Raw genomic sequence first — 17,942 nt, 5'->3', positions numbered from 1 at the left:
ACTCATTTCAAAACTATAGTAAAAATGTTAGCACATTTTATTATGTAATTATGTCCTGCTCTATTTATAGTTGTTTTCCCACACCTTGGACTTCCCAAGTGAAACGTGCAGATTGTCACTCGTCTACTTCTCGGGCTTGCACCATTTAGTCATCGTGGATGTAGTTACACATATTGCACATACCAGTTCTGTACAACCCTTAGGACACAAAATCTCCCATGGTGTAAACATGTTTTTATATGATAAATTACGGACATACGAACTCAGGAGATGTTCACTGGCAGATTAAATGTTTTTGTTTTCTGGAGGTAAAACAAATGAAATGTTGATTGCATCATTGGTGGCTACACAAAAAAACGTGAGCTAAGTTTATTTGGCAAATGTGTTTGTGTTTTCAGAAAAGGAGCTTCGATGTGTACTGCACAGGAAGTGCTGGTTAACTTCTCACTCAGGTTTGTTTCTGAATGATGAAATCTGCTCCTGACTGACGTCTTGCCAGACAAAAGCCCCCGAGAGGAGCGCTTACATAAGTTGTGAATGAGGCTGAGGCTCTGTCCCATAATGGACTTGGGGCGAAGTTAAAATTCTCTGCCCTCTGGAGACACCACTGTGAGACAAAATTGCGGCAGGGAAAGTAGGTTCTCCTAAAAAATGTCTTCTCAAGAACGAAACTAATTTTAGTCCTTTATTATTTCGAGACAAAAGGTATTTTCCATCTCAGAACTACGACCAAAAAAAAAAAAATTGACACGAATCATACAACAGATGAGGAAAATAGAAAACAGGTGTATGTACATGACAGAAGACGACAACCTGGTGACTACTCGCCCAGGTTAAAAACCCGAAATTTGTCTTGATCGTAGAAGCAGGCCTTGACGACCCGCCCGCCGAAATAACGTCCGTTCAGATCCACCACAGCTGCGGAAGACAGAAGGCAACAGTCAAACCGTGTCAAGGTAAATAAATCTAAATACAAGAATGGCAACAAAAAGTGGTTCGATACAGAAAAGTTTCAGATTATCCTTATACCGCATCATTTTTAAAAAAAAAAATTCCCCGCATGTCCTGCTTTGCCCGTATTGTGATGTAAGCCCAATTCCGCTGGGAGACCGGACTAGGTTGCTGGGCCACATCTGATATAACACCACAGGGAGCCCCATCACACCTTTGTTTCCAATCTGGGCCAACCCAATTAGAAAGCAACACACTTTCACCCCCACTATAATTGAGACGTTATACAATCGTAGTAGCAGAGATGACGAAATGCGATACAAACCTTTAATGGCCGACTCCACTCTTTCAAACTCCAGAAATATTCGGACCGCTTCGTCATCGGGCACTTCGGCGATCTGTGGAAAAAAGAGCATGTTTAGGCTGAGTTGAACCAACGACGGTCCCTCTTCAACCTTTTGCCGCTCACCTCGAAGATGACGCATTTAATGACTTTGCCGTATTTCTCGCACTCTTCTTTGGTCTCGCCCTCCAAGTCTTCGTCCACCTCTCCTCGGCCCACCATGTTCTAAAAACAGGGGGCCCAAAGGTTTAGCAAAACCCAACGGCTCACCAAACGAGTCCTTCACGATTTTCAGGGACATTTCGTAACAGTTTCATATGACAGGCGTACCCTCAGTAGGACCACCTTGGTAGGATTTTTGAGAATCTCTGTCAGCGGGTTTGCATCAGCCTTCTTGGAATCCACTAGAATGGAAAAAAAACATTTATCAACTCCTGCATGGAGCAAGAGAAAGCCTGATAACAAAACAAAAAAAACTTTGTATTGTATCAAATTGTATTGTTCAAGTGTGGGCGTGTAACTTGGTACAACTGTAATTTCATCTGGAGAACTTTCTATGGAGTTCGTGTGATATCAGTTTTTTCTCCCGTGGTGTTTTGTAATACTTTTTTTTTTTTTTTCCTCCTCTCCAAGAACATTACACAAAAGCAACAGTGCATGTGCGGATCACCTTACACCTGAATATATCGTATTAATAAAAGAAATAAGCAGCTGTGACCTGAGCCCCAAAACGAAGAACAGAACGGCAACTGGGTGGTCCCACCTGCTCCTCCGGGAGTCTCGGGAGCAACTGGCGCTGGAGCCCCTGCTGCTCGGGCGACACCACAAAGTAGAAGCGTTCAGAAGATGTTCAAACTCAAAAGTATCAGTGCATCAAAATCCTTCTTACGTTTTTCCGCCAAGTCCCCGATGATAATCTTGCCACCTCTTTTGCTCGTCTTTTCCACAGACAGCGCCGTGCTCAGCCCCTGCTCGTGCTTGCCCAGGCCTTGGCCCTCCTTGAAGCCGTACTTCTGCATGATTTTGTGAGCCACGGTGCCCCTGCAGGAACAGGTACATTCAGTGAGACATGTATGTCGCGTACCAATGCAGTAAAAGAATTTGTCGGACTCACCCCATGTTGGCCAGGAAGGAACTGGTTGGTCCGGGTGGGGAACGCGGCCGCTCCGAGTCCTCGTACATGGGCGGAGGGATGGCGGCTTTTGAGCCTCTGCTTGGACGACCTTCATCCTCGTATGGGTATGCCGAAGAACCTTGTTCATTTAAATAAGGGAAATGCAACTTAAATGATGGAGGGGGGCCACAATTTTTCACCCCTGCTACTAACATTTTTTTAATGAATCAAGGAGCCACTCAGAGTGTGGTCCTACCAGTTACCCATCCCTGAATAAATTTAAGGAGCTAGATGAAGCTGATATAGTGCGTTAATGCTGACAATGCCTCCCTCTGCTGGACAAACAGTGCTATTACAACACAGGGTCAGATTTCCTTGTCAATGTTCAAGCTGTTGCAACTGACCACTAAATGATGTCTTTATGATTTTTTTTTTTTTTTTTAATGATAGGCCACAGGGGATGTCACACTCACCATCTCTGTCCACAAGTGATGAAGGAGGAGCAATGGCAGCACCACCCATACCTGAGGAAGCAGACACACAAAAAAACAAACAGTAAGTCTACTTTATTCCTAAACAAAAAATATATTTTTTTAAATGTCCAGTTGTATGCAAGCAAAACACGCGCTCACTTCGTTTTCGCCGCTCCTTCTCATAATCTTCGTCTTCGTCAGAGTCCTCCTCTGCTGCTGGGAATCTCGAGAAGCCGCTTGGGGCTCCTCCTTCATGTCTGTCTTTCCTTTTCCTAGTGGGAAAAATGAAACAGTGTGACTAAACCACCCCAAAAAATCTTGCGAATAGATTTTGTACTATCTTTAGCCTACTTTTCTCTGTCCTCAATCTCCTTCTGGCGCTCCTGCTCCCTCTGCCGCTGCCTATCCTCCCTGTGCCGCTTCAACACCTTCTCATAGTCGTTGGGAAACATGGGGTCGTACTCGTCGGCAAGCGGGATCAGCACATCTCCAGAGGAGAAGCCGGCGGGGGCGGTCTCCTGTAATGTTTACCGTAGCTTCAATGGGGATCTTTACCATTTAAGTCAAAGGTGATCGGACCTTGACTGCAGCAGCGACAATCGGAGGAGTGTCTGGGATTTGTCTGTCTTCAACGGTGGGGCCGCCTCGCTTTAAATCGATGACAGGAGCCATAACAGTAGTTTGCTTCGTCCGATGGGACTGCACACACACGGGGAAAAAAATATCCAACGCATTGATAAATAAATACCAGTGATAGCTGGGCTTTAGTTTAAACCACACCAATTGCTTGTCCGTACCTTAGCTTGGGTCAGAGTTGCCTTCTTCACCTTCAGCTGGGACTGCAGCAGCTTGAAGTTCTTGGACCATCCTTCGGTCTTGGTGTCACTTGCACCCACGCCGAGGTCATCATACAGCGACATTGCTGTTACCTGAGCGAGATGGTCGCCAGGAACGAACAGGTCAGGTTTGTAGAACAGAGCGGCCACGAAAAATAGCTAATGTTAGCTGAATACAGTTCGTTACAGTGGCCTTTCCCTACCGCGTAGTAATTCTGTCGAAATACAGTTTCGTAACGAATGTTAAACCTACCGTTTTGGAGTTAATTTGCTATGAATTGAATGAAATGATTTCTTTTAGATGCACATTGAACAAAAAGGCATGTTCTTGCAAGACGGAAGTAAAAACCGAGCGCGTCAGTCAACAATACTCCGTGACGTCTTTTTTTTCCCCTTTACTTGTCGCGCCATCTAGCGGCCGGATGACCCCAGTTGAGCCACAACGTTGCTTGATTATATCGTCGTTTTGAAAATTTTACAACACTTTTTATTTATTTTATACAAGGCTTGTCGTGTTTGCATGTGTTTTTGTAGAAACCGGAAACTACGGCAGATTATCTTTTGGGACTACAAACATGGCGGACCGCACAATCAGCTGATGTCAGAATATAGGCGGCTCCGCACTGTCGTGGGCGACTAAAAGTGAAAGTTAATACGAGCATGGATACTCCGCAGCCAAACTTGCTCGTGAATTCTTTCTTATGGCTTTGGGGTCTGGACTTTTGCTTGTAGTTTGTGTCGTGGCGTGCGTCCTGGACAAAGCGCGCTGCTCCGACAGCGGTAAGAACTATAAACCGTCTACGCTCACACTTATTTATAGCGCTCTCTCTATATCGTCTATGTCAAATATTATTTGTATAGCTATTAATCGCTGTTTTTAACTTCAATCTTATTCCTATGTAAATGATACGGATATTACCGATGCCCAATAACAAAAAAAAAAGGGTCAAAAGTCATATATCTTCTGTTGTAACGCAATTGTAAATAACCGGTGTTGAGTTCAATGACCATAATCATTGTAGTTAAATTTATTTCAAATATAATCCCGGACAGAACTACAGTATGTGCACCCTCACTAGCGCCTAATTGTTTTGTTACCAAAATGTATTGAGCCCTAACTTAAAGAGTGGCCAGTTAATAATTTGTTAATCATTTTATGAAATTAGTTTGACTGTTGCGCCTTGATGAATTGTGATTTGGTTTATTTGGGAAGTGTTTGCGGCTTAATTGCAAAAGGGTGTCCCTGCTTACAATGGAATAAGGCTTCCATTATTTTTTTACATTTTTTGTTTCACTTATATATTGTGTAACACACTCATAACTCTTAATTGTATCATCTTGCGTGAGTGACATTGTCCAAAATCCAGTTAAACCCGTTGATGAACAATTTTCCCGCATTCTGTATTTGTTTGTATCTTCCTGGTTCAGTTGCGGTTTCCTTCATAATTACTCTGAGTGTTTATTAATTGCATAACAACCGAGCTTAACGATTGACTGTCAGCCCTGTGCCTTCAGGCCAAAGTGAATGCCCGTGCTCGGGAATCCCTCCTTGGCCTCAGACCCAGCCTCCACCGCAAGACTGCCACCAGCTCAACCGAACCTTCCGCTACAGCTGCCTCAAAGGTTACCTGAGAATGGCGGGCACGTCCAACCTCATCAAATGCAAACCCGGCAGCTCGCGTTGGTCCTCTCCCACCCTCAAGTGCAAACGTAAGTGTTGAAAGAAATCACCTTGCCGACGAGCAGCTTACAGGAGGCACGACTTGATTCTGTTTCCAGGGGACCCCAGAGCAGGCGCATCCGACGACAGCGAGACAGGTGAGAGGCGCGCCGAGCTCGTAGCGTCGTATTCCGAAAAGGCTCTGTGCCTGACCACGTGTCCCTACTACAGAAGCCACCACGACCAGCGTGGAGAAACACCGAAATACATCGGAGCCCGCCGACTCGCTCATCAATGATACCAACAGCGACGCTTCTCTTTGGCAAACCAGCTCCTCCTTGAGTGGTGAGTTTGCTCTCTATTGTTATTGTTCCCAAGTTAGCATTCAATCGCTAGCTACAGAAACGTCGCTCTGTCAGCTGCTCTTTCATGTAAGATTGCGAAAACTGGTTTGCGACTTCTCACGCCTTTTTGAGGAAGCTAAAGAAAAACTGAACACACTTGTCTTTTGGACTCTGTTTTTTACAGACTTATTTAGTGCATCAATATTTGGTTGTAAACTATTTCTAATCAGTCCTTCTCATCGGCAGGACCTGAAATCACCACAGCCGTCGTTAGCGTCTTGGCAGCCATCGTGGCGCTCGTTGGAATCGGCCTCCTTTGTAAAATGTAAGCCGAGGGAGTAACGTTTTCAGCAACTTTGAATGCCTTGCCGAGTCATCTTGTCCTACGAAATCTTCACTAATGTTATTCCGCTTTATCAGGAGACGAGCGCGAGCCAGCGATCCGCCGCAGCTGGCACCAGAAGACATTGCTTTGAATGAAGCTACGTCATAGCCTTGATAAGCAGGTAGTAAAAGGTGTCAAACTCTTTTTGCACAGAAAAAAAAGGAGATAGCAGCTGTCTCGTTTCATTGTGCTATGGAGGCGAGTCAGGCCCCAAGTGTAGACGGCTCGGCTGCCTTAAGGGAACTATTTCCTCGTGCTTCTCCACTGCTGAACACCTGCAGCCCATCAAGACTCGGTGGTGAGCAAACCGGGTCACGTTCCGAGCAAGTGGGAGTGTTGCCAATCTAAACGTTTACTGGAAGTTGTCAAAGTTGATGAAACACAGTGCACATGCACTTATAACGCATTTACATACAACGGTGCCGTGAGAAACAGGTTTACTTCGTTTCTGATTATGTTCCAAACGTTCCAACGACAAATCATTTGTCACCATTGAAATCAACGGAAGCTCCATTAATCCAGTCCGGCCTTCCCAATAAAAACAACCGATATTTTTATCATGTGGATTGTAATGAGGACAAACAGCTCACTTTAATATTGTATTTTATGTAAGCATGAAATGAAAAGCTTTTAAGTCTCACGACTTCATTAAAAATTAGCCAAACAATAGGTCCTATCTCAGAAAAGTCAAGGTTAATTCCCACTATTGTTTTTTAAAAAACCCATTCATCAGATACTTTTTTTTTCTCAAATATTGAATAAGTAGCCATGTAGCAATTTCTTATATACATATATATACATATATTTTTCCAAATGGACTTTTTGTCAGACACATGTCTCAGTGGACTTTTTGTAACTTGGTGTTCTGCACTCATGCAAATTACACCCATAATAAATATGTATTAAATTCATCTGGAATTTTGGCGTTTATGTTTTGGTATGAGTTCTGATGAGAAGTTTTTCCTGTCCAGATGTTATCTGATGACGGATGATAACGTCTCTGTGGAATGTGTTATAACCAGCACCATTGCTGCGACACGTTTGGACAGATTTTCTTTCTTGAAAAGATCCTTTATTAATCCTGAGAGGAAAATGAAGTGGTGCTTTGAGAGCAGCTGTATTCTGTCAATGCGTCGGATCGTACCGGTAAGTGTTTACATCGTTATCTGTAATTGTTTATCAACCACAACAAGGAGACGCCTTGGACTGTTTGCATGTCGAGCTTACTGCTAATTTGTCGCCGCCATCTTGTGGCATCTTGGTGTTATTGTTGATCTGAAAAAAATGCTAATGTCCATCGCACCAATGTTTTATTATAAGCATTTGAACAGATCACAAAACATCAAACTCAACTGCAGTATAAAAGCCTATACTGTTTTATATTTTCATATTTACAAACCTATTTTTTTAACCTTTTTAGTCATTTCAAATCAGATTGTTCAGTCCCATTTTTTAACAGACAAGGGTGAATCAAAACAACCCAAGTTTTCTGTTACAGAAGAAAAACTAAATATTCCTAGTCAGTTCCAACTAGAGCGGCGCGTGGAAATTAACGTGGAGACACTGGTTGAGGCGCTCTGGAACTTCAGCCATGGAGAGCACGTCGTCCGTCATGAGGTAAGCGATGGGGCCGACGCTTGTCCACGCGCACCTCTCGCACAGCGCGCCCTCGGCGGACCGGCCACCCATCTAGATGCAGACAGATGCTCATGAAAATCATATTTACATTTGTATTTTTTTTTTTTCTTCCAGTTGCTGAATATCCTCACATGTGTCATCCGTCTTTTGCACATCATGAAAGCGGCGCCGGGCGTGATGCAATTGGGACAGGCGGAAATGAGGCACGGCGGCGTCGCGCCCGCTTTCAGCGGCGTAGCGGGCATTACCGACTTTAAGAAGTGCTCCTGTTGATGACAAGGTAAACAAATGATTATATTTTTTTTGCATTTAGTGCATTGAGAATGTTTGATCATATCCTACGCCAGTCCGGATGATGATGTAGTGGATGCTACTTGTGATGATGAGTGTCGTTCGAGCACGAGTCACCGCCACGTAGAGCAGGTTCCATTCGTCGTTGGGGAAGTTACCTGAATTAAAGTTTGAATTTGTTGCGTGATTTATATTTTATTTTAGCGCAGGTTAGAAAAAAAAAGTCAAACACTCACTAAAAGAAAATCCGTTGACGTGGTGGCTGTCGTGGCTGTTGTGGCTGTTGACTCTGGGGCAGGGAATGATAAAGTCGAAGCCGACCTTCACGATTTCAAATTCCAGGCCTTTGGCTTTGTGGACTGTGCCAAGGATGAAGTCTGGAAGGAAGCAGAAAAACGGGGAGGAACGGTCATGTGTTCCAATTCTCAAGAGCGCACACCTGCTTCTTTAACGTTGTCCTCCGAGTGTCTCCTCAGGCACTTCACCAGATCAGGAATGCGATTTGTGTATTTGGTCACAATGGTCAGCTTGGCCTCCAGGTCACGGTCGTCCGTCTTGTTGACGTACAGCTTCAACGCCTCAAAGGGGTTCGGTTGGATTTTTGCAAACGATCCAATCAGGTAGTCCTTGATCACTGACAAAAAGGACAATCATTTCTTTTGCCAGTTCAACCGGAACAAAAACGATATGCGCGAGCCTCACGTTTGCGGTTATCTTTGCCTTCCATTAGGTACCACATGTCCTTGATCTGACTCAACCCGATGTTGTCCACACCCTGTCAGGTAAAGAGCATCCACAATTATGTATTCTGGGAAACTGAGTCCATAACAAGGGTGAGCAACATATGGCTCACGGGCCAACTGAGGGCCTTGTATTATATCCATCGCACCTTTAGTCAGTAGGGGGGGGGGGGGAATCCGTGTGTAGATAAAACACTCACGCCAATGAAGTGGATGTTGCACTTGTTATTGGCCTCGGTTAGCCGCACGGCTTCACTGAACACGCCAAAATTGCACCTGAACAAAATGGCCGTGTTTCCCTGACGGGGGCTTATCCCATTGGCTATGTCCTGTTGGGCCTGGGCAGCTTTTTCATCAAACACGCCCCCTAGGAAAAGGGATCAGTGAGTCTGGCGAGGTCGTTTGTTTCAAGCCGTCTACCTTTCTGCCTTCCCCCGACGAGAATTTTGCTGACATTCTTGCACACCGTGAGGATGCTGGCCCCCACGTAAGCGATCTCGGCGCCAAAGCGGAAACTCTGGACAAATAATTTTGGGTTTGGAATCCGTCCAGTGTTATTCTCCGTGTTGTTGCGTGCAAACCTGTGTTAGGTAGTAGATGTGGGTGTGAGCCACAGTCTGCAAAGCATTAATGGCACCTCTGAAGGTGTAGATCTGCTGGTGGGGATCGCCCACCAGGATTTTGCCGCATTTCTGGATCAGCAGCACGTCCATGATGGCTAAGGAGGAAAAAAAAAAAAGCGAAAATGAATGGAAGCATCGACGATCAAGACTGAGAAACTTACTGGGGGTGCAGTCCTGGGCTTCGTCGATAAAAATAACGTCGTATTGGTCGGAGAGGCTGACCTTTGGCTTTTGGAGCTGCCATAACTTTAAGTAACCTGGCGGAGAAAAGGAAAGTTTATAATTGTTCGCACGAGGCTTATGTAAGTCGCCGTCTTACCGTCGTGAGTGATGTGGTAGGATTTTTCTTCAATCTCATTGAGGTCCTTCATTTTCATCCAAATGTTTCTTGCATCTTGGACATACAACTACAGACAAAAAAAATGATTTCGGCATTTTTATGACAGCTGTTTGAATCGTACGAATGGTTAAGACGGCATTTTGTACAGCGCTCCTCACCTCTTTTTCTTCTTCAGTGATGAGCGTCTTGTTGCCTTGAAGACTCACTTGCGAGAAAGGCACGTGGCTCCGCTCGATGGTCTCGTTGACGGAAGACATGAAGTTGTTGAGAGTCTGGGCTACCACTTTGGCCTTGGCGTAACCCCCTCGACCTTTGGGCAGGACCGTGTTGATGGAGAAGACGTTCAGATTGAAGGTGAGCTTCTTTTGGTAGCTGCGTCATAAAAAAAAAAAAAAAAGAGATCAAGATCTGAATTGGACACTTGGCTGCGCGAGCTTCTCACAATTTCCCGATGTCTTTATAGGCCAGCGAGTGGACAGTCTTGCAGTCCACGTTGGGCGGGAACCGCTGCGAGGCTTCGCTAGTGACCGATTTATTGAAGGCCACATACAGGAAGCGGAGGTGCGGCCGCTGCTCGGCGTACTTGATCAGCGTGGTCGTCTTCCCCGTACCTTCAACGTTAAAACGGTACGTCAGCCGGCAAGACCCTGACGGGAGGCCGAGTTATATTCTCGTAATGTTGAGCGTGGAGGTTCGTTGTACCTGCAAAGGCAACAATCTTCACCAAGTGGTCCTTCTGAATGTCGTGGCTGAGGATGTTCAGCTGTTCTGAGGTCAACTTCATGCGCGAGCTCCTGGCGGGGACACAAAAAGGTGATCTCAATCCGAACCACATAAGAAGATATCCAAGAGTAAGTCTCACCGGCCTTCCGAGCAGCTAACCGAAAAGGGGCCATTCTCCCTCAGGTGAAGAACATAGTAGATGTTGTAATGCAACCTGGAAACCACCAAAGAAGGGATTAAGGAGATACCTTATTTTCCATTTAAAAGTTAGCCGGCCTCACCTCTGGCTAAGCTTCACCTTGTTCCTCACGGCAGCCAGCAGCACCATGGCCATGTGACTGAAGAACTCGGTGACGTCGCTGTACGACATGCAGTCGTTCAGCAAGGTCACCAACGCCTGCACGTCCTCCACGCTCTCGCTGAGGAGTAAGATCACCGCCATGGCTGCAAACGGGTTGGGGCCCTGCGGGGATCGAGCACGCGTCATTGGAACTTTTGGAGACAATATAAATTGTGCGAGCGTGTCAGTTGAACCTCCGCGTGCAGATTCGGGCACTTGGGAACATTCCGAATGCGTAATCTGATGGAGGCCTCGGCATGGGGGAAAAAGCGATGTTTCTTCACTTGCTCCAAAACGTCCGTCGGATTCACCACCGTGCCAAACTTATGATGCGACATTAAACTGCGGACAAAGAGCCTCGATTAATGTAAAGCGGCCCGGATAACGTTGAAGAACTTACATAACGAGGTTGCGGATGCCGTGCTGTGACATTGCTGGCTCTATGACGCGGGCCTTGATCAATGAGGAGGTGACCTCGGCCATTGTAACCTCTTCGTTCATCATGAAGCGGTAGTATTCTTTCTTGAAGGGCATAAACTGGAAAAAAGAACAATTATTTTTACGGAAAAAAAAGTACCCCGAGGCTTCGTGGTGCCCATCACCTTGTCATCCTCAATCACGTGGCGCCACCGATTGCACACGAGTATGGCGCTCCTGTACAGGTCTCGAGCAGGAAGGAGGCTGAGGACCTGCCTGAGCAACTCCTCCGGGAGGTCGTCAATACAACCCTGAGGTTGCAGCAGCTCCTTGCTACTCCCGAGGAGACCGTAGGTGGCATCAGGCAGGGGTTCCACATCCAGCTCCTCGTGCACCAACTCGTCAGAAGAGTCAAACTCATCTTCAAACATGGCAGAAGTTATTCCTTCTAAGTAGTCAACGTTGTTTTCAGGCTCCTCCTCCAGGTCTGAGGGCAACGATCGCTCATCGTCCTCATCTTCTGGTTCGCCACGGAGTCCATTTGTGCATGGGGGGAAGCCGTTCTCCGTACTAGAGGTGATTGATGCTATCATGAAATGTTAAGATGACACATTAGTAATGTCTCCCCTCTTAACCCTATATGCCATCAACAGCCAAATTCTAATTTAATGTAGTCACCACATTTTGGTCTCTTGGTAGGTCTTGGGTTCAGATTGGAAGTGCTGCCCCGGCTTCTGCTTAAACTTTGGGGGTTGGTGAGGGCTTGGATACCCGCTTCACTTTTTTCTAGCTCGTCTGCATTTAAAAGCCTCCTCTTGGCTCTCGCTTAGAAAAAACAAGTAACGACAAATTTAAAACACAACCATAACAACCATAGATATTCGACTTGGGTTAGAGGACTTACCTTTTAGTGCAAATTCCATATTATTTTTATGTTCAGCTTGCACGATTGCTGGAATTGTTACGTCGGAGCGAATGAAGTTCCAGTAAATACCAAAATGAAATTGAAAGAGTGTTTTCGGCCGTAGTGACTAATTCACAAGCTTTCGCTTTTGCTTATAGACAATACTTCCATCGGGTGGATGTAAGACTTTGCTTTTGGACACTACTGCCACCATGTGGATGCAAGCTCTAACAGCATTCTATTGATGGGTTGATTTAATTTAAATCAATCGGGGTTTTTTTTTTTTATTTACGTCATTCAGTAGTTTTATTGTAGAGATTTTGTTACTATACCACCGTGGGAACAGACTAGACGTTTTTTGTAACATTTAGTTCTTACTGGAAAAGCAAAAAAATAAATATAGTTGAGCATTCTCTGGGATATACTCTTCAGTATAAAGATTCACACAAACGCAAAGGTAGTAACGCATTTATTGATTGATCAGCAAAATTGTAGTCTCAATGTTGAGATGATGTCACAGCATGGATTGTTTAACAGTAACTTTTTGTATTTTACAGTACACTCGAAGGAGAGAATAAAACCTCAGCGACATGTACTGTAATGTTAATAGTCGAGCTTACTGCTAATTTGTTGCCGCCATCTTGTGGCATCTTGGTGTTATTGTTGATCTGAAAAAAATGCTAATGTCCATCGCACCAATGTTTTATTATAAGCATTTGAACAGATCACAAAACACCAAACTCAACTGCAGTATAAAAGCCTATACTGTTTTATATTTTCATATTTACAAACTTATTTTTTTAACCTTTTCAGTCATTTCAAATCAGACCGTTCAGTCCCATTTTTTAACAGTCAAGCAAAACAACCCAAGTTTTCTGTTACAGAAAAAAAACAAAATATTCCTAGTCAGTTCCAACTAGAGCGGCGCGTGGAAAATAATGTGGAATAAATGCTGGTTGAAGCGCTCTGGAACTTCAGCCATGGAGAGCACGTCGTCCGTCATGAGGTAAGCGATGGGGCCGACGCGTGTCCACACGCACCTCTCGCACAGCGCGCCCTCGGCGGACGGGCCACTCGTCTAGATGCGGACAGATGTTCATGAAAATCATATTTACATTTGTATTTGTTTTTTTTTTTCCAGTTGCTGAATATCCTCACATATGTCATCCGTCTTTTGCACATCATGAAAGCGGCGCCGGGCGTGATGCAATTGGGACAGGCGGAAATGAGGCACGGCGGCGTCTCGCCCGCTTTCAGCGGCGTAGCGGGCATTACCGACTTTAAGAAGTACTCCTGTTGATGACAAGGTAAACAAATTAATTTTTTTTGCATTTAGTGCGTTAAGAATGTTTGATCATGTCATCATATCCTACGCCGGTCTGGGTAATGATGTAGTGGATACTCCTTGTGATGATGAGCGTCGTTCGAGCACGAGTCACCGCCACGTAGAGCAGGTTCCATTCGTCGTTGGGAACGTTACCTGAAGTTTTAATTTGTTGCGTGATTTATATTTTATTTTAGCGCAGGTTAGAAAAAAAAAAGTCAAACACTCACTAAAAGAAAATTCGTTGAAGTGGTGGCTGTTGTGTCTGGCGCTGGGAACGTTGATAAAGTCGCAGCCGACCATCACGATTTCAAATTCCAAACCTTTGGCTTTGTGGACTGTGCCGAGTATGAAGTCTGGAAGGGAGCAGAAAAACGGGGAGGAACGGTCATGTGTTCCAATTCTCCAAAGCGCACACCTGCTTCTTTAACTTTATCCTGCGAGTGTCTCCTCAGGCACTTCACCAGATCAGGAATGCGATTTGTGTATTTGGTCACAATGGTCAGCTTGGCCTCCAGGTCACGGTCGTCCGTCTTGCTGACGTACAGCTTCAACGCCTCAAAGGGGTTCGGTTGGATTTTTGCAAACGATCCAATCAGGTGGTCCTTGATCACTGATAAAAAGAACGACAATCATTTCCTTTGCCAATGCAACCGGAACAAAAACCATCCTCACGTTTGCGGTTATCTTTGCCTTCCATTAGGTACCAAATGTCCTTGATCTTACTCAACCCGATGTTGTCCACACCCTGTCAGGTAAAGAGCATCCACAATTATGTATTCTGGGGAAACTGAGTCCATAACAAGGGTGAGCAACATATGGCTCACGGTTGTAGATAAAACACTCACGCCAATGAAGTGGATGTTGCACTTGTTATTGGCCTCGGTTAGCCGCACGGCTTCGCTGAACACGCCAAAATTGCACCTGAACAAAATGGCCGTGTTTCCCTGACGGGGGCTTATCCCATTGGCTATGTCCTGTTGGGCCTGGGCAGCTTTTTCATCAAACACGCCCCCTAGGAAAACGGATCAGTGAGTCCGGCGAGGTCGTTTTTTTTCAAGCCGTCTACCTTTCTGCCTTCCCCCGACGAGAATTCTGCTGACATCCTTGCACACCGTGAGGATGCTGGCCCCCACGTAAGCGATCTCGGCGCCAAAGCGGAAACTCTGGACAATGAAATAATTTTGGGTTTGGAATCCGTCCAGCGTTATTCTCCGTGTTGTTGCGTGCAAACCTGTGTTAGGTAGTAGATGTGCGTGTGAGCCACAGTCTGCAAAGCATTAATGGCACCTCGGAAGGTGTAGATCTGCTGGTGGGGATCGCCCACCAGGATTTTGCCGCATTTCTGGATCAGCAGCACGTCCATGATGGCTAAGGAGAAAAAAAAAAAAAATGAATGGAAGCATCGACAATCAAAACTCAAGACTCAGAAACTTACTGGGGGTGCAGTCCTGGGCTTCGTCGATAAAAATAACGTCGTATAGGTCGGAGAGGCTGACCTTTGGCTTTTGGAGCTGCCATAACTTTAAGTAACCTGGCGGAGAAAAGGAAAGTTTATAATTGTTCGCACGAGGCTTCCGTGAGTCGCCGTCTTACCGTCGTGAGTGATGTGGTAGGCTTTTTCTTCAATCTCACTGAGGTCCTTCATTTTCATCCAAATGTTTCTTGCATCTTGGACATACAACTAGAGACAAAAAAAATGATTTCGGCATTTTTATGACAGCTGTTTGAATCGTACGAACGGTTAAGACGGCATTTTGTACAGCGCTCCTCACCTCTTTTTCTTCTTCAGTGATGAGCGTCTTGTTGCCTTGAAGACTCACTTGCGAGAAAGGCACGTGGCTCCGCTCGATGGTCTCGTTGACGGAAGACATGAAGTTGTTGAGAGTCTGGGCTACCACTTTGGCCTTGGCGTAACCCCCTCGACCTTTGGGCAGGACTGTGTTGATGGAAAAGACGTTCAGATTGAAGGTGAGCTTCTTTTGGTAGCTGCGTCATAAAAAAAAAGAGATCAAGATCTGAATTGGACACTTGGCTGCGCGAGCTTCTCACAATTTCCCGATGTCTTTATAGGCCAGCGAGTGGACAGTCTTGCAGTCCACGTTGGGCGGGAACCGCTGCGAGGCTTCGCTAGCAACCGATTTATTGAAGGCCACATACAGGAAGCGGAGGTGCGGCCGCTGCTCGGCGTACTTGATCAGCGTGGTCGTCTTCCCCGTACCTTCAACGTTAAAACGGTACGTTAGCCGGCAAGACCCTGACGGGAGGCCGAGTTATATTCTCGTAATGTTGAGCGTGGAGGTTCGTTGTACCTGCAAAGGCAACAATCTTCACCAAGTGGTCCTTCTGAATGTCGTGGCTGAGGATGTTCAGCTGTTCTGAGGTCAACTTCATGCGCGAGCTCCTGGCGGGACCACAAAAAGGTGATCTCAATCCGAACCACATAAGAAGATATCCAAGAGTAAGTCTCACCGGCCTTCCGAGCAGCTAACTGAAAAGGGGCCATTCTCCCTCAGGTGAAGAACATAGTAGATGTTGTAATGCAACCTGGAAACCACCAAAAAAGGGATTAAGGAGATACCTTATTTTCCATTTAAAAGTTAGCCGGCCTCACCTCTGGCTAAGCTTCACCTTGTTCCTCACGGCAGCCAGCAGCACCACGGCCATGTGACTGAGGAACTCGGTGACGTCGCTGTACGACATGCAGTCGTTCAGCAAGGTCACCAACGCCTGCACGTCCTCCACGCTCTCGCTGAGGAGTAAGATCACCGCCATGGCTGCAAACGGGTTGGGGCCCTGCGGGGATCGAGCACGCGTCATTGTAACTTTTGGAGACAATATAAATTGTGCGAGCGTGTCAGTTGAACCTCCACATGCAGATTCGGGCACTTGGGAACATTCCGAATGCGTAATCTCATGGCGGCCTCGGCATGGGGGAAAAAGCGATGTTTCTTCACTTGCTCCAAAACGTCCGTCGGATTCACCACCGTGCCAAACTTATGGTGCGACATTAAACTGCGGACAAAGAGCCTCGATTAATGTAAAGCGGCCCGGATAACGTTGAAGAACTTACATAACGAGGTTGCGGATGCCGTGCTGTGACATTGCTGGCTTTATGACGCGGGCCTTGATCAATGAGGAGGTGACCTCGGCCATTGTAACCTCTTCGTTCATCATGAAGCGGTAGTATTCTTTCTTGAAGGGCATAAACTGGAAAAAAGAACAATTATTTTCAGGGAAAAAAAAGTACCCCGAGGCTTCGTGGTGCCCATCACCTTGTCATCCTCAATCATGTCGCGCCACCGATTGCACACGAGTATGGCGCTCCTGTACAGGTCTCGAGCAGGAAGGAGGCTGAGGACCTGCCTGAGCAACTCCTCCGGGAGGTCATCAATACAACCCTGAGGTTGCAGCAGCTCCTTGCTACTCCCGAGGAGACCGTAGGTGGCATCAGGCAGGGGTTCCACATCCAGCTCCTCGTGTACCAACTCGTCAGAAGAGTCAAACTCATCTTCAAACATGTCAGAAGTTATTCCTTCTAAGTAGTCAATGTTGTTTTCAGGCTCCTCCTCCAGGTCTGAGGGCAACGATCGCTCATCGTCCTCATCTTCTGGTTCGCCATGGAGTCCATTTGTGCATGGGGGGAAGCCGTTCTCCGTACTAGAGGTGATTGATGCTATCATGAAATGTTAAGATGACACATTAGTAATGTTTCCCCTCTTAACCCTATATGCCATCAACAGCCAAATTCTAATTTAATGTAGTCACCACATTTTGGTCTCTTGGTAGGTCTTGGGTTCAGATTGGAAGTGCTGCCCCGGCTTCTGCTTAAACTTTGGGGGTTGGTGAGGGCTTGGATACCCGCTTCACTTTTTTCTAGCTCGTCTGCATTTAAATGCCTCCTCTTGGCTCTCGCTTAGAAAAAAACAAGTAACGACAAATTTAAAACACAACCATAACAACCATAGATATTCGACTTGGGTTAGAGGACTGACCTTTTAGTGCAAATTCCATATTATTTTTTTGTTCAGCTTGCACAATACCTAGATTTAATAAACCTCAACATTTAAAGCTGAGAACTAAACATCTGCGGGCACACATAAATTATAACAGAGTCGCCCCACATACGAAAGTATTTGATTATAAAGAAATGATTGCTGGAATTGTTACGTCGTCGCGAATGAAGTTCAAGTAAATACCAAAATAAAATTGAAAGCGTGTTTTCGGCGGAAGTGACGAATTCAGAAGCCTTTGCTTTTGGGCACTACTGCCACCATGTGGATGCAAGCTGTAACAGCATTCTATTGATGGGTTGATTTAATTTAAATCGATCGTTGTTTTTTTATTTACGTCATTCATTAGTTTTATTGTAGAGATTTTGTTACTATACCACCCTGGGAACAGACTAGACGTTTTTTTGTAACGTTTAGTTCTTACTAGAAAAGCAAAAAAATAAATATAGTTGAGCATTCTCTGGGATATACACTTCAGTATAA

The 17,942-nt window shown here is 45.6% G+C and overlaps 4 protein-coding genes across 7 annotated transcripts; 1 reads left to right on the top strand and 3 right to left on the bottom strand.

The window, feature by feature from the left end:
• Positions 1–672: 672 nt before the first annotated feature.
• rbm17 (RNA binding motif protein 17) lies at positions 673–5,611 on the bottom strand. Of its 3 annotated transcripts, none has more exons than XM_068649535.1 (13): positions 5,449–5,611; positions 3,679–3,810; positions 3,461–3,580; positions 3,233–3,399; positions 3,041–3,153; positions 2,882–2,932; positions 2,409–2,547; positions 2,184–2,335; positions 2,013–2,102; positions 1,625–1,698; positions 1,421–1,519; positions 1,277–1,349; positions 673–918 (listed from the first exon to the last, which is right to left on the bottom strand). In XM_068649535.1, exons 1-13 carry the CDS (start codon positions 5,515–5,517, stop codon positions 821–823), a joined length of 1,377 nt encoding a protein of 458 aa, XP_068505636.1. In that variant the 5' UTR covers positions 5,518–5,611; the 3' UTR covers positions 673–820. The 3 variants fall into 3 exon arrangements, with proteins under 3 accessions (XP_068505636.1, XP_049616999.2, XP_049616998.1); XM_049761042.2 differs by having other exon boundaries at positions 2,058–2,102; XM_049761041.1 differs by lacking the exon at positions 5,449–5,611 and having other exon boundaries at positions 3,679–3,804.
• Positions 3,696–11,794, top strand: il15ra (interleukin 15 receptor subunit alpha). The gene is made up of 13 exons (XM_068649536.1): positions 3,696–3,840; positions 4,252–4,497; positions 5,233–5,427; positions 5,497–5,535; positions 5,609–5,722; positions 5,968–6,046; positions 6,142–6,227; positions 7,078–7,252; positions 7,605–7,723; positions 7,859–8,024; positions 8,378–10,092; positions 10,202–10,365; positions 10,449–11,794. Exons 2-7 carry the CDS (start codon positions 4,419–4,421, stop codon positions 6,212–6,214), a joined length of 579 nt encoding a protein of 192 aa, XP_068505637.1. The 5' UTR covers positions 3,696–3,840; positions 4,252–4,418; the 3' UTR covers positions 6,215–6,227; positions 7,078–7,252; positions 7,605–7,723; positions 7,859–8,024; positions 8,378–10,092; positions 10,202–10,365; positions 10,449–11,794.
• LOC125992215 (F-box DNA helicase 1) lies at positions 7,400–12,293 on the bottom strand. 2 transcript variants are annotated; one of them, XM_049761014.2, is made up of 21 exons: positions 12,123–12,293; positions 11,897–12,043; positions 11,404–11,804; positions 11,202–11,338; positions 10,996–11,143; positions 10,743–10,924; positions 10,601–10,675; positions 10,441–10,532; positions 10,181–10,349; positions 9,897–10,110; positions 9,718–9,805; positions 9,560–9,655; positions 9,357–9,493; positions 9,196–9,292; positions 8,976–9,142; positions 8,738–8,810; positions 8,475–8,669; positions 8,272–8,412; positions 8,087–8,193; positions 7,876–8,010; positions 7,400–7,795 (listed from the first exon to the last, which is right to left on the bottom strand). In XM_049761014.2, the coding sequence occupies exons 1-21, from the start codon at positions 12,139–12,141 to the stop codon at positions 7,637–7,639; spliced, it is 2,979 nt and encodes a 992-aa protein (XP_049616971.1). In that variant the 5' UTR covers positions 12,142–12,293; the 3' UTR covers positions 7,400–7,636. The 2 variants fall into 2 exon arrangements, with proteins under 2 accessions (XP_049616971.1, XP_049616987.1); XM_049761030.2 differs by having other exon boundaries at positions 11,900–12,043.
• A 515-nt stretch (positions 12,294–12,808) lies between these two features.
• On the bottom strand, positions 12,809–17,592 carry fbxo18 (F-box DNA helicase 1). Its single transcript, XM_049761031.2, has 21 exons — positions 17,442–17,592; positions 17,215–17,361; positions 16,722–17,122; positions 16,520–16,656; positions 16,314–16,461; positions 16,061–16,242; positions 15,919–15,993; positions 15,759–15,850; positions 15,499–15,667; positions 15,222–15,435; positions 15,043–15,130; positions 14,885–14,980; positions 14,681–14,817; positions 14,516–14,612; positions 14,295–14,461; positions 14,122–14,194; positions 13,865–14,059; positions 13,677–13,802; positions 13,496–13,602; positions 13,281–13,415; positions 12,809–13,200 (listed from the first exon to the last, which is right to left on the bottom strand). Exons 1-21 carry the CDS (start codon positions 17,458–17,460, stop codon positions 13,039–13,041), a joined length of 2,967 nt encoding a protein of 988 aa, XP_049616988.1. The 5' UTR covers positions 17,461–17,592; the 3' UTR covers positions 12,809–13,038.
• Positions 17,593–17,942: the final 350 nt, after the last annotated feature.

The sequence above is a fragment of the Syngnathus scovelli genome, chromosome 22 (assembly GCF_024217435.2).
Source record: "Syngnathus scovelli strain Florida chromosome 22, RoL_Ssco_1.2, whole genome shotgun sequence".
NCBI classification, from domain to species: Eukaryota; Metazoa; Chordata; class Actinopteri; order Syngnathiformes; family Syngnathidae; genus Syngnathus; species Syngnathus scovelli.
This window is presented reverse-complemented; position numbering and strand designations above follow the sequence as displayed.

Coding starts and splice junctions, on each gene's coding strand:
- il15ra (XM_068649536.1), top strand. CDS start 4,419: ATGGCTTTGGGGTCTGGACTTTTGCTTGTAGTTTGTGTCGTGGCGTGC. Junction 5,536..5,608: donor ATCCGACGACAGCGAGACAG/GTGAGAGGCGCG, acceptor TCCCTACTACAG/AAGCCACCACGACCAGCGTG. Junction 6,047..6,141: donor ATCGGCCTCCTTTGTAAAAT/GTAAGCCGAGGG, acceptor CCGCTTTATCAG/GAGACGAGCGCGAGCCAGCG.
- rbm17 (XM_068649535.1), bottom strand. CDS start 5,517: ATGCGCCTGCTCTGGGGTCCCCTGGAAACAGAATCAAGTCGTGCCTCC. Junction 2,103..2,183: donor CGGGGACTTGGCGGAAAAAC/GTAAGAAGGATT, acceptor TCGCCCGAGCAG/CAGGGGCTCCAGCGCCAGTT. Junction 1,699..2,012: donor TTCTTCGTTTTGGGGCTCAG/GTCACAGCTGCT, acceptor TTTCCATTCTAG/TGGATTCCAAGAAGGCTGAT.
- LOC125992215 (XM_049761014.2), bottom strand. Junction 10,676..10,742: donor AAGGTGAAGCTTAGCCAGAG/GTGAGGCCGGCT, acceptor GGTGGTTTCCAG/GTTGCATTACAACATCTACT. Junction 10,111..10,180: donor TATAAAGACATCGGGAAATT/GTGAGAAGCTCG, acceptor TTTATGACGCAG/CTACCAAAAGAAGCTCACCT.
- fbxo18 (XM_049761031.2), bottom strand. Junction 14,818..14,884: donor AGCCCAGGACTGCACCCCCA/GTAAGTTTCTGA, acceptor TTTTCTCCTTAG/CCATCATGGACGTGCTGCTG. Junction 13,416..13,495: donor ACATCATTACCCAGACCGGC/GTAGGATATGAT, acceptor TGTCATCAACAG/GAGTACTTCTTAAAGTCGGT.